Raw genomic sequence first — 15,717 nt, 5'->3', positions numbered from 1 at the left:
GCTCTAAGTATAAGATCTAGAAGTTGTAGTGATTGGGTCGGGGAAAACGCAATTTTGAAGCCAAATTCGATTGTGACGCAGTTGAAATTGGCTTCTCCCCACAGCCCCTCCGTTTACGCTTCCGTTCTGACGCAAGTGCGCGGCCGCCTCGCGCACTGCGGGCTCGCCCTTGGCCCTACCCTAGTCAGTTTCTTAGAGCAAGCGCAGTTGCGTTTCCGCCTCTTCTTGCCTTTGGCGTACGTCAACATGGCAGCCTCCGTTTTGCGTTCGTGGCTGAGGCTCCTTCCTAGCCTTTCGCCCTTCAGAGGTGCCTACGGAGTTCAGGTAGCTCCTTGGAGCACATTTTCTACAACCACCACTCACTTATACTTTCTGTAGGTCGTCGCTCCATTGCTGGGAATTCAGGAGCGGAGACTCTTCCGAGTCCTTATTATGCCTTGGCCTGTTTAGGCAGCATTGCTTTCACCACTCTTCGCCTTCCCCTCACCCTTCTCAGTACTTCGCGGGTTTTTAATCCCCAGCCAAGGGAAAAGAGTTTGATATTCTTTTCCAAGGCACCAACTGGGCTAAAGAATTAGGTGAAGGATTGGGCCTCTTGGTCGTACACAACCAGCTCTTAAGCAAGCATATAATGTCTAAATCTGTCGTGCCCTGGAGTGTCCTTGAGTTGAGGGACACCAACTTATACCTGCTGAGCTCTCTCCCAGTAAAACTAGGATACGTTCTCACGACCTGAGGACCAGTCCTTAGCTCTCTTTCTCTAGCTAAATTAAGTTTTTGTTTTGTTTTGTTTGTTAACCAGAGCATACAAGATATTGGTCTTCTACATTGAGGTTTCCCTCCAGCCTTATGTACTCACCGCACTGGAGGTTCTTGGTGTAGGGCAGGGTAGGTTCTTGGTGGGGCAGGGTGGCATAGGAAAGGTTGCACAGCTGTCACTCCCTAAGAGTGGTGACAGGGGTCACCACGGAGTTAATAACAGCTCTGGTAGCTTTAAAGCTAGCGTTAGGACTCAAGTTTGTTCTGACCTGTGGAATGTTGACCTTCAACTTTTGTAAGGCTGGGAAATTCAATGATTCAGGTCGGATTTGGTTGGAGACTCATTTATCATGCATCCTCTCCCCACTAGGGATTTTCCTTCCAAGAAGCTAGACATTCTCCTTTTCCTTTCTTTTCCCTTTCCTCAGTACATCTTTGAAAGCAGGAACACATCATGTGTGTCTTCTCAAATAAGACTGCTTCCCAGTCACCTATCCTAGTTACCCTCTCATATTATCTTCGTCAGGATCCGGTCAGAGACAGAAAGTGCTTGTTGATGACTTCAGTTTTACCCCAGCAAAGATGCTATTTTCTAAATATATTTTTGCTTTATTCCATTAGAATCATGGGCATGTTTTTCTTGTCCCTAACGTGGGCAGCGAAACTATCAGGTCCTTTCCTTGAACTCATTTTCTCATTTATTGCCTTATTTATAGGTTCCTCTTCAGACTCTTTGCACCAGAAGCCCCTCTGAGGAAGATTCTTTGTCCCCAGTTCCGATAACGCCTTATAAGAATGAACCCTGGAAATATCTGGACTCAGAAGGTACTTCTGAATAGGAAAGGGGAGGATCATGTGGGGTCTGCAATAAATGGACAGAGACACTTCTACTATCCCCACCAGGAATAACTTGTATGAGTTTTCATTTCAGAATACCAGAACCGCTATGGCTCTCGCCCCATCTGGGCTGACTACCGTAGAAACCACAAAGGTGGAATACCCCCACAGCGGACTAGAAAGACATGTATTGTGAGTTTCTGAAGGTGGTACGTGGATGGGATGTGAGTGAGGGTGAATGCCATAGTGACAGTGGCAGTAGCACATTTTCTCACAGGATTTTGAACATTCTTCAACTACTAATTTCTTTTCTCCACAGCGTAGAGATAAAGTTGCTGGGAATCCCTGTCCCATTTGCCGGGATCACAAGCTCCATGTCGACTTTAGGGTAAGGGCAGTCTTTTCTCTAGAATAAGGATTTGAGCCTCTTTGTAGTGCTAAAGAGATTACCATGGGTGCCCCACTCTTCATAACCTAGCACCTCTACAGTCTATTTTGCATTGATTTTCTAGTAGTATAAAAACATTCCTTTTTCCATCTTTTTGTCCTCTACTGTGTGACTTATACTAAAAACCTTCATCTCGGGCGCCTGGGTGGCTCAGTGGGTTAAGCCGCTGCCTTCGGCTCAGGTCATGATCTCAGGGTCCTGGGATGGAGTCCCGCATCGGGCTCTCTGCTCAGCGGGGAGCCTACTTCCTCCTCTCTCTCTCTCTCTCTGCCTGCCTCTATGCCTACTTGTGATCTCTCTCTGTCAAATAAATAAATAAAATCTTTAAAAAAAAAAAAAAAACCCTTCATCTCTTAGCTATGAATTTACAGTCTAAATTGCAGGTCAGAAAAATGTCCTTTTTTTTTTTTTTTTTTAAGATTTTATTTATTTATTTGACACAGAGAGAGATCACCAGTGGGCAGAGAGGCAGGCAGAGAGGGGCAGAAGCAGGCTCCCCTTCAAGCAGAGAGCCGGATGTGGGGCTCCATCCCAGAACCCTGAGATCATGACCTGAGTCGAAGGCAGAGGCTTAACCTCTGAGCCACCCAGGCACCCCAAAGTGTCCATTTCTAATGGCTAAAGGTTCATTTATATCTATTGCAATTATTAGCAAATAGATTGGGTTAGTTGTTTTGTTGTTTTTTAGAGAGAGAGTGAGGGAGAAAGAGCACAAGCAGGAGAGGAGCAGGGGGAGTGGGAGCAGACTCCCCACCAAGCAGGGAGCCCAACATGGGGCTCGATCCCAGGACCCCAGGATCATGACCTGAACTGAAGGCGGACACTTAACGGACTGAGCCACCCAGAGGCCCCTGAGGTTGTGTGGGATATTTGTTTGTTTGTTTGTTTTTATTTTTTTGTAGTTTTTTTGTCATGTTGATGTTTGGTAACATGCCGATACTTAAGGCTGGAGAGCAAATGCATGAAGCAATATACAGAGTTCAATTATTTTTCCAAAAAAATTTATTGCAAGGACAGGACTTGCTTTTTTTTTTTTTTGAGATTTTATTTATTTATTATTTAAAGATTTTTATTTATTTATTTGACAGACAGAGATCACAAGTAGGCAGAGAGGCAGGCCGAGGTGGGGGTGGGGGAGGGTGGGGGCTCGGAAGAAGGCTCCCTGCGGAGCAGAGTGCCCGATGTGGGGCTCGATCCCAGAACCCTGGGATCATGACCTGGGCCAAAGGCAGAGGCTTTAACCCACTGAGCCACCCAGGCGCCCCAAGATTTTATTTATTTATTTGACAGAGATCACAAGTAGGGAGAGAGGCAGGCAGAGAGAGAGAGGAGGAGGTAGGCTCCCCGCTGAGCAGAGAGCCTGATGCGGGGCTCTATCCCAGGACTCTGGGATCATGACCTGAGCCAGAGGCAGAGGCCTTAACCTGATGAGCCACCCAGGAGCCCCAGGTCTTGCTCCTTAAAGAGTTCAAAAAGCATATAAAAATAATAATGAAGGACACCTGGGTGGCTCAGTGGGTTAAGCCTCTGCCTTCGGCTCGGGTCATGATCTCAGGGTCCTCGGATCGAGCCCCACATCAGGCTCTCTACTCAGCAGGGAGCCTGCTTCCCTTCCTCTCTCTCTGCTTGCCTCTCTGCCTACTTGTGATCTCTATCCATTAAATAAATAAATTCTTAAAATAATAATAATAATCATGGGCAGGGGCGCCTGGGTGGCTCAGTGGATTAAAGCCCCTGCCTTCGGCTCAGGTCAGGATCCCAGGGTCCTGGGTTTGAGCCCTGCATCGGGCTCTCTGCTCGGCAGGGAGCCTGCTTCCTCCTCTGTCTGCCTCTTTGCCTGCTTGTGATCTCTGTCTGTCAAATAAATAAATAAAATCTTTAAAAAAAATAAATAATGGGTAAAATGCTTTTATGAACTTGGGGTAAAGGTATTGGAGCAGAAGCTGAATGATTGGTCATCAGGGGAGTTCGAAGGAATTCGTATATCAGTCAGCAGATCGGGGTTTCCGACTGCTCTCAGTCCCCTCCTGACACCACTGTAGATAACTTCTCAATTTTTTTTTTTTTTAAGATTTTATTTATTTACTTGACAGACAGGGATCACAAGTAGGCAGAGAGGCAGGCAGAGAGAGGGGGGAGGCAGGCTCCCCGCTGAGCAGAGAGCCCAATGCAGGGCTCGATCCCAGGCCCCTGGGATCATGACTTATGCCAAAGGCAGAGGCTTTAACCCACTGAGCCACCCAGGCGCTGCGGTAACTTCTCAGTTTCAACCATGTACGATTGGTTTAAAAGTAGAACAGCGACACCTGGGTGGTTCAGTTGGTTGAGTATCTGACTCTTGATTTTTTCTCAGGTCATGATCTGAGGGTTGTGCCCCTCATCATGCTCCATGCTCAGCCAGAAGTCTGCCTGAGATTCTCTCCCTCTCCCTCTGCCCCTCCACTCACTCACACATACACTCACTCTTTCAAATAAATAAATCTTAAAAAAAAAAACAGAATACGACCAGTTGTATACAGTTTAGAATCAATTATATAACCAAGGAAGAAAGATTACAAATTGAATAGTGCAGATGATTCTGCTTGCTCTTCCACTCCACAAGCACATCTCCTTTTTTCCATGGGTGTTATCTTCTATGATTAAACTGCTGGTTGGCAGTCATTCTACATAATTAGACCTATAAAATGGATGTTAATAATATATATGTTACATACAGCATGCTGTCGTAAACGTTCATATTTGTACATGCACATTATAACACATTTTCTTTTTTAAAGATTTTATTTATTTATTTGACAGACAAAGATCACAAGCAGGCAAAGAGGCAGGCGGAGAGAGAGGAAGGGAAGCAGGCTCCCCGCTGAGCAGAGAGCCAGATGCTGGACTCGATCCCAGGACCCTGGGGTCATGACCTGAGCCAGAGGCAAAGGCTTCAACCCACTGAGCCACCCAGGTGCCCCAACACATAACATCTTTAAGTGATTTCAGGGAGGGGTGCCTGGGTGGCTCAGTGGGTTAAAGCCTCTGCCTTCGGCTCAGGTCATGATCCCAGCGTCCTGGGATCGAGCCCCGCATCGGGCTCTCTGCTCGGCGGGGAGCCTGCTTCCCCCTCTCTCTCTGCCTGCCTCTCTGCCTGCTTGTGATCTTTGTCTGTCAAATAAATAAATAAAATCTTAAAAAAATTTAAAAAAAAAAAAAAAAGTGATTTCAGGGATTGCAACTGACTGTCCCCAATTTTTTGTGTGAGGGGCTGATTTTAGAACCTAACCCCTGTAGAAGATGGTTCTATGTGAGTCTCAATGACAGAATGTAGGGTGTGCATGAAATGGTTGCAAGGCCAAGAAATGGGAAATGTTTGCCGGAGTCTTCAAGAATGTATTCAGCAAGGGGCACCTAGGTGGCTCAGTGGGTTAAAGCCTACACGTTTGGCTCAGGTCATGATCCCAGTGTCCTGGGATTGAGTCCAGCATCTGGCTCTCTGCTCAGCGGGGAGCCTGCTTCCCTTCCTCTCTCTCTACCTGCCTCTCTGCCTACTTGTGATCTCTGTCTGTCAAATAAAAAAAAAAAAGAAAAGAATGGATTCAGCAAATTGATGCAGCTAAAACTGGGACAGGAAGGAGGGTAGCATCTGGAGAGAGATAGGAGTTAAAACTATGCACATGTGTAGGGATTGTGCACTTCCAGTTTCTCAGAGTCTTGCTGTTCTCCCTGCTCTCATGTTTCCCTACCACTTTCCTCCACAGAACGTGAAGCTCTTGGAACAGTTTGTCTGCGCCCACACAGGTGTCATCTTCCATGCTCCATACACAGGTTAGCTTATCATCCTTGTCACCACCAAAATAGCTTTTAGCTTAGAGCACTTCTCATTTATTCAGTCATACAACAGGTAACTTGGTGGCCCTTACATAAGGCATAAAAAGCATGAATGAACTTTTTTTTTTTTGAAGATTTTATGTATTTATTTGACAGAGATCACAGGTAGGCAGAGAGGCAGGCAGAGAGAGAGGAAGCAAGCTCCCCGCTGAGCAGAGAGCCCAATGAGGGGCTCGATCCCAGGATACTGGGATCATGACCCAAGCCGAAGGCAGAGGCTTTTACCCACTGAGCCACCCAGGCACCCCATGAATGAACTTTTTGTTGGCAATCTTGCCTTAATGGGTATATTCACATGTGGACAAAAGGTATAAGCAAGTACCAGTAGAAGTAAGTTATCTAAATGTAACTCTTAGAAGTGGTAATTACTTCTTTTCTGTAGGATCTCTTTGCTTTTACAAAAGGCTTTCTAGCAAATTGTCCTATAAATTCTTTTTGCTGCCAACAATCCAATTAGATCTTCCAAATTTGGAATTACAATCCTAACAATTCAAGACTACATCTATTCTGGGGCACCTGGGTGGCTCAGTGGGTTAAGCTTCTGCCTTTGGCACAGGTCATGATTTCAGGGTCCTGGGATTGAGCCCCACATGGAGCTCTGCTCAGCAGGTGGCCTGCCCCCCACTTGCCTGTCTGTCTACTTGTGATCGCTCTCTGTCAAATAAATTAATCTTAAAAAAAAAAAAAATTATGTCTATTCCTTAATGAAGGCCACAGGCCAAATCTGGCACACTGCCATATCTGTTTATTTTCATATTGTTTATAACTGCTTCCAGGATACAGTGACAGAGTTGAATAGCTGAGACAGAAACTGTGGGACTTGCAGATCCTAAAATTTATGTGGCCCAACAGAAAAAATTTTTAACCACTGCTCTAAAGCAAGATAAATTTGCAAAGAATAATCTGAATCTTCCATTTTGGGAATGGCAACGTGATCAGTGGAGTTTGGTTTGTCAGGGAGTTTTACTTTTTATTTATTTGTTTGTTTATCCTTATTTATTTATTTATTTGTTTGTTTCGTCAGGGAGTTTTAAAGATGAGCTTTATGGCCAGGATGCTTGGATGGCTCAGGTCATGATCTCAGGGTCCTGGCCCCATGTCAGGCTTCCTGCTCAATGGGGAGGCAGCTCCCCCTGCTTGTACACTTTGTCTCTGACAAATAAAACAAAAACAAAAACTTTGCAGTGAAGCTATAAAAAGCTGAAGGAACTATGTTGCTACTCTCTCAGAGCACCTTCTCTAGATCAGGAGCCCTTTCTTCCTTTACTGAATCTTTCTCAATGGATTGTCCTACCCAAACCTTTAATTAACCACACTTGCCCTTTGGATTATTTTTTGCTCTTGGAGGTTTTATAGTTAAATAGCTTTTCTATAGTGGCTAGACCCCGCTAAAGTGTTAATCTCAGCTCTCAGAGAGGGGGCATTCTTCCCATTGCCTAGGTGGGGAAACTGAGGCCAATCAGAGGGGTCAGGGAAGTAGGGTTATTAGGTAGAACAAGTTATCCAAACCCAGCTTTTTATAACCATATAGAAACAGTTGTATTCTCTATTTACTGTGCTTTCTAGAATGAGCAGTTTTCTTTTTCTTCGTTCAGGGGTCTGTATGAAGCAACACAAGAAGTTGACCCAGGCCATCCAGAAAGCCAGAGATCATGGTGAGCATGAGAAGGGGCCCACTGCATTTTTCTTAGCCATAAAGAAGGAGATTTAGGGCTGGAGGGATATAAATACTCCTGCCTGTCTGAGGAGGTGGCACCCAACATGTTCTTCCCAAGAATCTCTTTTCAGCACTCCATTGTCCCTTTTTCTCTCTCCTGAGTCTCTTACCTTGTCATTGCCCCGTTGTCTTAATCCTCTTTCCTTTTTCTTCCCTTAAATTCTCTTAAATTTCTCCCTCCCTCTATATGTCATTTTACATGTTGTTTTAACCCCAACTACCCTTCCTTATTTCTCTTCCTGTTTTTTCTTTAATCCCCTAGGTCTCCTCAGTTACCACATTCCTCAGGTTGAACCTCGGGACCTTGACTTCAGTACCTCTCATGGAGCTGTGAGTGCCACTCCGCCAGCGCCCTCCCTGGTTTCAGGTGACCCCTGGTATCCATGGTACAGCTGGAAACAGCCACCTGAGAGAGAGTTGTCCCGCCTTCGACGGCTCTATCAGGGCCATCTCCGAGAAGAGAGTGGTCCCCCACCTGAATCAGTGCCTGAGGTGCCCCTCAAAACCACAGCTGAAGCCTCCTCCACTGAGCAGAAGAGCCCCCAGAGTGCTCTGTAGGAGCTGTAGACTGGGAAGGAGTTAAGAGATAGTGCCTAGGAATTACATGATGGGATTTCACTCTGGGGAATTGTGTCTCTATGGCCAATGGCAGGCTCAGGGCCAGAGAGAAGAAATGATTGCTGTTGCATGGAATAAATGCTTCTGAGGCTTAGGGGAGGGCAGGACAGATGTGTATGGGAAACCCCAGATTCTATATATTGTAAATAATAGGCTAAACGTTTTACTTGCTTCAGATTTCTGTTAACTTGGCTTTTTCACAATAAAGCTGTATCTCCTGTTTCTTGGCTGAGTTTCAGATTAATGCCATTTGTGCTGGGGGGGGGGGGCGGTTGTCGGTGAATGGGTGCTGGCTGTGGGGGAGAGGAGTGATCAGGCTTGAGCCAGACCAGCCAGTGATTCTTGGGACCAGAATCACCATAAGTGAACAGATGGGCCATTATGTCATGGTCACCTTTCTGGCCTCCTGTGTCCTACGCAGTGGCAGTGTTCCCACGATACCTAGCAGTTTCCTCGTTGTTTTGGGGGCATGGGGGGTGGGGCTGTTGAAGGGGTTGGAGAATGGGACACTAGGAAAAATGCATCGCTGTGACAGCCGCGGGGACGGGGAATGGCGTTAAGGGACTGGCCTGCCTGGAGTTGCTGGAAGCCTGGGGGGGGCGGATATGAAAGGGGATGGGCGGAGGATGGTGCGGGTCCTGAGCCCCTCCTTCATATCTGCTGGGAATTAAAGGCTTCCAGAAGTGCTTTCTCTCCCCCACTTCCTCCCTTCAGGGAGGGGCGGAAGTGACGTAGTATGGGGCGGGGTCTGGCCCCGCACAATGGGCCATGGAGTTCTCGTTCGATGTGGATGCGCTGCTCCCGGAGCGGATCACGGTGCTGGACCAGCACCTGCGACCCCCAGCCCGCCGACCCGGAACCACAACGCCGGCCCGGTGACATCTCAAACCCGCCCCAAAGCCCTTCTCTCCTTGTTCTGAAAAACCTGATCCAGGCACCACGCCCCCTTCTCACTGACTATTGACCTCTCCTTTTGTTGCCCTGGCTCGCCCATATGGTGACTTTTGACCTTAGACTTAGTGGAATTGATGGTCACTTGCATCTGTGACCTTTCATTCCTTGGCCTGATTTGTTCTAACCAAAGGATGTGGTTGACCCGCCCTTCCTGCTTCCCCGCAATAACCTCAGGGAGGAGGGAGTGTACTGTATTGAAAAGAGGTGTGGCAAAAGTTTGGGTTCCAGAAAGGTAGGGTAGAAAATCAGATTGGAGGTCTCCAAGGTAAAGTCAGAGAGTCTTAAGTGCTGAACCTGGGTTGAGGTTATGGCCAAGGTTCACAGGATCCTCTAATTCAGTGAGTATCTGACTCTTTTGTTTCCCTGGTTTTTTTTGTTGTTGTTGTTGTTGTTTTTTTCTGTAGTGTTGATCTGCAACAGCAAATTATGACCATTGTAGATGAACTGGGCAAGGCTTCTGCCAAGGTACTGGGGAGTCTTTACATGGAGAAAAGGGGAAGGCCTTTCTGGGGCCTGTAGATAAGGAAAGCACAGGTCCTTTGAAATGGACTTACAGAAAATCTGTCTTTATCTTCCGGGCAGGCGCAGCATCTTCCTGCTCCCATCACCAGTGCATCAAGGATGCAGAGTAACCGTCATGTTATGTATGTACTCAAAGACACTTCAGCGCGACCGTAAGTGCCAAATGCTCTTCCATCCCATACTTGATTCCTTCCTCCCCCAAACCCTCTTCCTTTTTTGACTCTCCCTTACAAATAGCTGCTACTAGCTTGTTTCATTATTTTCCCCATCCTACAGGGCTGGAAAAGGAGCCATTATCGGCTTCCTTAAAGTTGGATACAAGAAACTCTTTGTACTGGTGAGTATTACTACAAGCTGAGAGTTCACATCCCTTAGCTTCTAAGAATAAAAGTTCTGGATGTTGGGAGGCAGCAACGATGTCTGGGTCCTAAAAGGTACTTGTTTTTCTTACCCTCTTAGGATGATCGTGAGGCTCACAATGAGGTAGAACCACTTTGCATTCTGGACTTTTACATCCATGAGTCTCTTCAACGCCATGGCCATGGGCGAGAACTCTTCCACTATATGTTGCAGGTGTCGCTTATTTCACCAGTCTATCCAAGACAGAGATCAAAGTCTCCTTTGCACTAACCCCTACCAGGGGCCCTGCCTTGTACCTTCCTGCCTGCCATGTTCCCGTATCCTCCTATTCCCTTCCCAGGCTCCTGGGTTCCTGTTGGCATGCTCTCCCCTGACCACCTCCTACCCTGAGTCTCCTGTTCCCTGCAGAAGGAGCGAGTTGAACCACACCAACTGGCCATTGACCGACCCTCACAGAAGCTGCTTAAGTTCCTGAATAAACATTACAACCTGGAGACCACAGTCCCACAGGTTAGAGGTTTCATAGGGTAGATCCTTACTGAGTATTTGCATTGAATCTGTTTATTTGGGGCAAAGAAGTGGCATCTTCCAAGTGCTTCTTACTCCCCATTGTATAGGATTCATTTTATACAACTACGCTCTTCCTTCTGCCCACCTTTTTTTTGGGGGGGGGGGTGGTAACATCTCTCATTGTGCAGCTCTTTGCTGTCATCTATTTTAATTTTTCACTGTTCTGTATACCCAGTAATATGTTTGTACTCCAGATGTAGCCAGCTCATTTGCACCTCAGTGTTTATTAAGGCCCAGAAAAATATATTTTCCTTATCCTTTGGGAGCTTTGGTCTAATATGGAGAATGTGGTTTGTGTATAAGAAAATACAGAATAATGTTACTAATGCTATCCATTCATTTAACAAATATTTACTGAGCACTTGACACTGTTCTAGACATTAGGAATACTTACTCGACAAAACAGATAAAAGTCTTTGCTGCCCTTGTGGAGCTTATATTCTAGTTGGTTTGACAAAGATAGCGATGACTATGTAGCATGGTTGATGATAAGTGTTCTGGAAAGATGAGAGCCACTGAGAAGGCTTGCAAGTACCACTGTGGGGATGGGTGTGCATGGGGTAGCAAGTTTAAGTGGGATAGTCAGGGAAGACCTCACTGAGAAAGTGCCATTTGAGCAATAATTTAAAGGAAGTAATAATAGGAGCCAGGTAATGGAGAGTATAGAGAGGGCATCCCGGGCAAAGGGAATGTCTAGTACAAACTCCGTGAGTTAGGAATGTGCCTGAGCAAGTGAATTGGCTGGCGTGGCTAGAGCAGCAGGAGTGAAGGGGAGTGTATAGATTAGAGCAGGCAGCAGTGGGGGAGAAATAATATTTCCAACCTTATAGGTTACTGTAAAGTTTACGCTCTAAGTGGAAAGAGGAAAGTCATGGTAGGGGTTTGAGCAGGGGGATGATAATCTGATTTACTTTTAACCAGACTACTTTGGCTGTTAAGAATAGCAGTAGGCAAGGGGCGCCTAGGTGGCTCAGTGGGTTAAAGCCTCTGCCTTCGGCTCAAGTCGTGATCTCTCAGGGTCCTGAGCTCGAGCCCCGCATCAGGCTCTCTGCTTAGCCGGGAGCCTGCTTCCTCCTCTCTCTCTCTCTCTCTCTGCCTGCCTCTCTGCCTACTTGTGATGTCTGTCAAATAAATAAATAAATCTTAAAAAAAAAATAAAGAAGAATAGCAGTAGGCAGGTGCCTGGGTGGCTCAGATGGTTGAACGTCTGCCTTTGGCTCAGGTCATGATCCTGGTGTCCTGGGATCAAGTCCCACATTGGGCTCTCTGCTCCTTGGACAGCCTGCTTCTCCTTCTGCCTCTACCTCTCTCTCTGAAATAAAAAAATAAATAAATAAATAACAGTAGTGGAGGGACGATTGGGTGGCTCACTTGGTTACGTATCTGCCTTCAGCTCAGGTCATGATCGTGGGATCCTGGGATTGAGTCCTGCATCAGGCTCCTTGCATGGCACGGAGCCTGTTTGTCCCTCTGCCTGCCTCTTTCTTTCTCTCTCTCTCTCTCTTTCTCTCTGAGACAAATAAATAAAATTAAAAAAAAAAAAAGAATAGCAGTAGGGGAGCAAAGATAGAAGCGAGTAGACCAGTTAGGAAACAAGAATCCTGGGGTGCCTGGGTGGCTCAGTCATTGGGCATCTGTCTTTGGCTCAGGTCATGATCCCAGGATCCTGGGATTGAGCCCCACATCTGGCTCCCTGCTCAGTGGGGAGCCTGCTTTTCCCTCTCCCAAATATCCACCCCCTTATGTTCTCACTGTCTCTCTCAAATAAATAAAATCTTCTTTTTAAAAAAATTTATTTATCAATTTGATAGAGAGAGGGACAGCGAGAGAGGGAGCACAGCAGGGGGAGTGGGAGTTTAGTTTATTATTTATTTACCTGAGGCCACTGGTGATCCTAATCAGCCTTTTCCGTGCAGTGGTGGGTGGAAGACTGAATGGAGTGGGCTTTAGGAGATTGAGAAGCGAGGAAGTGGAGACAAGAATAGGCCACTCTTGGGACGCCTGGGTGGCTCAGTTGGTTAAGCTGCTGCCTTCAGCTCAGGTCCTGATCCCAGGGTCCTGGGGTTGAGTTCTGCATCAGGCTCCTTGCTCAGCAGGGAGCCTGCTTCTCTCTCTGCCTCCTGCTCTACCTGCCTTTGTGTTCTCCTTCCCTCCCTCTCTCTCTCTCTCTGACAAATAAATAAATAAAATCTTAAAAAAAAAAAAAGAATAGGTCACTCTTTTAAATGCTGCTTTAAGGGGAGGCATCTGGGGGGCGCCTGGGTGGCTCAGTGGGTTAGGCCGCTGCCTTCGGCTCAGGTCATGATCTCAGGGTCCTGGGATCAAGTCCCGCATCGGGCTCTCTGCTCAGCGGGGAGCCTTCTTCCTCCTCTTTCTCCCTCTGTGCCTACTTGTGATCTCTCTCTCTGTCAAATAAATAAATAAATAAAATCTTTAAAAAAAAAAAGGGGAGGCATCTGGGTGGCTCAATTGGTTAAGTGTCTGACTCTTGATTTCGGCTTAGGTCATGATCCTCAGGGTCCTGGGATTGAGCCCCGCTGTTTGTCTGGCTCCAGGCTCAACAGGATTGAGGATTTCTCTCCCTTTTCCCCACCCTCCTCCCACTTGGCCTGCAAGCTCTTTATCTCTCAAATAAGTAAATTTTTAAAAAAGAGATTTTATTTATTTATTTGAGAGAGAGAACGCGCATGCAAGCACACAAGCAGGGTAACGGGCAAGGGGAGAAGCTGACTGCCTGCTGAGTGGGGAGCCCGATGCAAGACTCAATCCCAGAACTCTGGGATCATGACCTGAGCCGAAGGCAGGTGTTTAACTGGCTGAGCCACCCAGATGCCCCTCAAATAAGTACATTTTAAAATAAAAAAATTTTTTTAAAATGCTACTTTAAGGGGAACAAAGAAAGAGCAAGAGCTAGAGGGGAAAGTGGATTAAGAGAGGGTTGATTGGGGTGGCTCAGTGGTTTAAGCCTCTGCCTTCGGCTCAGGTCATGATCTCAGGGTCCTGGGATCAAGCCCTGCATCGTTCTCTCTGCTCAGCAGGGAGCCTGCTTCACCCTCTTTCTCTGCAGACTTGTGCTCTCTGTCAAATAAATAAGTAAAATCTTTAAAAAAAAAAAAAAAAAGAGTTGACTGTTTTCAGTTGGAAGAAGCAACAGCATAAGAACGACTCAGTAGAGAGAAAATGTGATGATGTCAGAGAACATGGAGAGAATTGCTGAAACAATGTCATGGGCAGTAGGGGTTGAGATTGGGTTGACAAGTTAGCTTTGGATTTGGAGCATGGACACTTACTCCACTGTAATATGATTTGATTGTGCTTACAGAGGCATAAAGACATGGTGGTGAATGCTACCTTGGGGTGGGGATTGAGTAAAGGAAGGCTTGACACAAGTTTAATCTTGAAAGGTGAATGTCATGGGGACAGTGGACAAGTAGGCAGGCTAAAGTGCATTTCATATATAGGAACCAGCATGAGCAGAAGCAGATAGGTATTCAATTATGTATGGCAGGCAGTTTGGTGTGGCAGGAATGCTGGGCATGTGCTTGTTTCTGGAGGAGGAGGAGGAGGGTGGGTGGGTAGACAGGGTCAAGGCAGGAAACAGGCAGGGTCTGTTTATATTTAGAATGTCTTCCCCTTGTACAGGGGAGGGCAGTGGAGAGCAGTGAAAGGAGCACAGTATCAGGCATACCCAAGTAACTATGAGACCAAAACATTATAGAGTACAAATAATCATGTAAACAATGATTCCTGAGTTCTGTGCTATCTACATGGATCATGGATGTATCCTTCCTTGTACACTATTGTTGTTGACTGCATTTGAGATTTATACAGTTTAGTGCTTTGACCAAGTTCCCATAGCTAATAAGTAGCAGAGCAAGAATTTGAACCCATTGTCACTCATTTCTTTTTTTAATGTTAAGCACTTTGGTTTTTTTGTTTTTTTGTTTTACTGTTTTTAAATTTAAATTCAATTAATTAACCCATTGTCCATTCTTTTTTTTTTTTTTTTTTAAGATTTTATTTATTTCACAGACAGAGATCACAAGTAGGGCAGAGAGGCAGGCAGAGAGAGTGGGGGAAGCAGGCTCCCCTCCGAGCAGAGGTCCCAGGACCCTGGGACCATGACCTGAGCCAAAGGCAGAGGCTTTAACCCACTGAACGACCCAGGCGTCCCCCCTTTGCCCATTCTTGATGGGCAGTGTATTCCTGGCTCAAGTACTACAGCTAGAATTAGGAGTCCGGGGCTTGAGGCCCAGCTCTGTCACTTGTTAGCTACTTGGCTTGGGCAGGCCATGTCTCCAAGTCTTTACTCTTTTTTTTTTTTCTTTTTTTTTAAGATTTTGTTTATTTGACATAGAGAAATCACAAGTAGGCAGAGAGGCAGGCAGAGAGAGAGAGAGGAGGAAGCAGGCTCCCCGCGGAGCAGAGAGCCCGATGTGGGGCCTGATTCCAGGACCCTGGGATCATGACCTGAGCCGAAGGCAGAGGCTTTAACCCACTGAGCCACCCAGGTGCCCCAAGTCTTTACTCTTTAACATAGTGACTCCAAGGATTGTTGTGAAGGCCAAATTGAATATGACACTATAATGAAATCACTCTAAGATAGTCAATTACTAGTTATCAAAGTGGTACCCTGTCCTCCCGCATGTCTTCCCTTGACAATTCCATCCATTTGAATGCTACTTAAAGCTTAGTTTTTCTCAGTATTTGTATATTTAAGCCATTTGGCCTAGTGTGTGTATGTATGTGTATATGTTTAAGCCTCTGTTTTGAAAGTTTTGGATGCCTCTTCTTCCCTGGTATTTTGTGCAGTGTGTCTCCATTACCCTGGGTCCTGGGAGAACTAAAAAGTAGGATATAGGTTTTTGGGTTTTGAGATAAAATGCACTCTTAACTATGGAAAATACACAGTTCAGTGGTTTTTAGTATATTCACAGTGTTGTCTGATTATTCCTGGTCTCTAAATCTAAAACCTTTCCATCACACAAAGAAAAAACCAGAATCATTAAGCAGTCACTTCCTGTATACACCTTTTCATAGCCTTTGTCAGCCAGTAATC

General features: G+C 46.1%; 2 protein-coding genes and 1 long non-coding RNA gene across 12 annotated transcripts in view; 2 read left to right on the top strand and 1 right to left on the bottom strand.

The window, feature by feature from the left end:
• The first annotated feature begins 143 nt into the window (after window positions 1-143).
• On the top strand, window positions 144-8,476 carry MRPS18B (mitochondrial ribosomal protein S18B). Of its 2 annotated transcripts, XM_032338127.1 has the most exons (7): window positions 144-324; window positions 1,476-1,584; window positions 1,691-1,788; window positions 1,916-1,984; window positions 5,788-5,854; window positions 7,513-7,572; window positions 7,897-8,476. In XM_032338127.1, exons 1-7 carry the CDS (start codon window positions 247-249, stop codon window positions 8,190-8,192), a joined length of 777 nt encoding a protein of 258 aa, XP_032194018.1. In that variant the 5' UTR covers window positions 144-246; the 3' UTR covers window positions 8,193-8,476. The 2 variants fall into 2 exon arrangements, with proteins under 2 accessions (XP_032194018.1, XP_032194019.1); XM_032338128.1 differs by lacking the exon at window positions 1,916-1,984.
• The window catches only part of LOC116587554, a 21,929-nt gene continuing 10,770 nt past the window's right edge, over window positions 4,559-15,717 (bottom strand). For both annotated transcript variants that reach the window (XR_004284510.1, XR_004284511.1), the window contains one exon: window positions 4,559-4,721. This is a non-coding gene — a long non-coding RNA (uncharacterized LOC116587554). The remainder of the gene's footprint in view (window positions 4,722-15,717) is intronic.
• Window positions 8,972-15,717, top strand: part of ATAT1 (alpha tubulin acetyltransferase 1) — a 16,408-nt gene continuing 9,662 nt past the window's right edge. For 7 of the 8 annotated variants that reach the window (XM_032338108.1, XM_032338106.1, XM_032338107.1 and 4 more), the window contains exons 1-6: window positions 8,972-9,127; window positions 9,611-9,671; window positions 9,789-9,880; window positions 10,005-10,065; window positions 10,188-10,301; window positions 10,497-10,598. In XM_032338108.1, the coding sequence (XP_032193999.1) occupies window positions 9,021-9,127; window positions 9,611-9,671; window positions 9,789-9,880; window positions 10,005-10,065; window positions 10,188-10,301; window positions 10,497-10,598 (537 nt within the window). In that variant the 5' untranslated portion in view covers window positions 8,972-9,020. The other variant, XM_032338112.1, reaches the window with a different exon arrangement.

This window comes from Mustela erminea, chromosome 4 (genome assembly GCF_009829155.1).
Source record: "Mustela erminea isolate mMusErm1 chromosome 4, mMusErm1.Pri, whole genome shotgun sequence".
NCBI lineage: Eukaryota > Metazoa > Chordata > Mammalia > Carnivora > Mustelidae > Mustela > Mustela erminea.
The sequence above is the reverse complement of the archived record's forward strand: the minus strand, read 5'-3'. Positions and strand labels throughout refer to the sequence as shown.

Bases quoted from the DNA above. Each gene is read 5' to 3' on its own strand.
- MRPS18B (XM_032338127.1), top strand. From the start codon at position 247: ATGGCAGCCTCCGTTTTGCGTTCGTGGCTGAGGCTCCTTCCTAGCCTT. The intron at 325-1,475 runs GTAGCTCCTTGG...CCTTATTTATAG, and splicing joins GAGGTGCCTACGGAGTTCAG to GTTCCTCTTCAGACTCTTTG. The intron at 5,855-7,512 runs GTTAGCTTATCA...TTCTTCGTTCAG, and splicing joins CTTCCATGCTCCATACACAG to GGGTCTGTATGAAGCAACAC.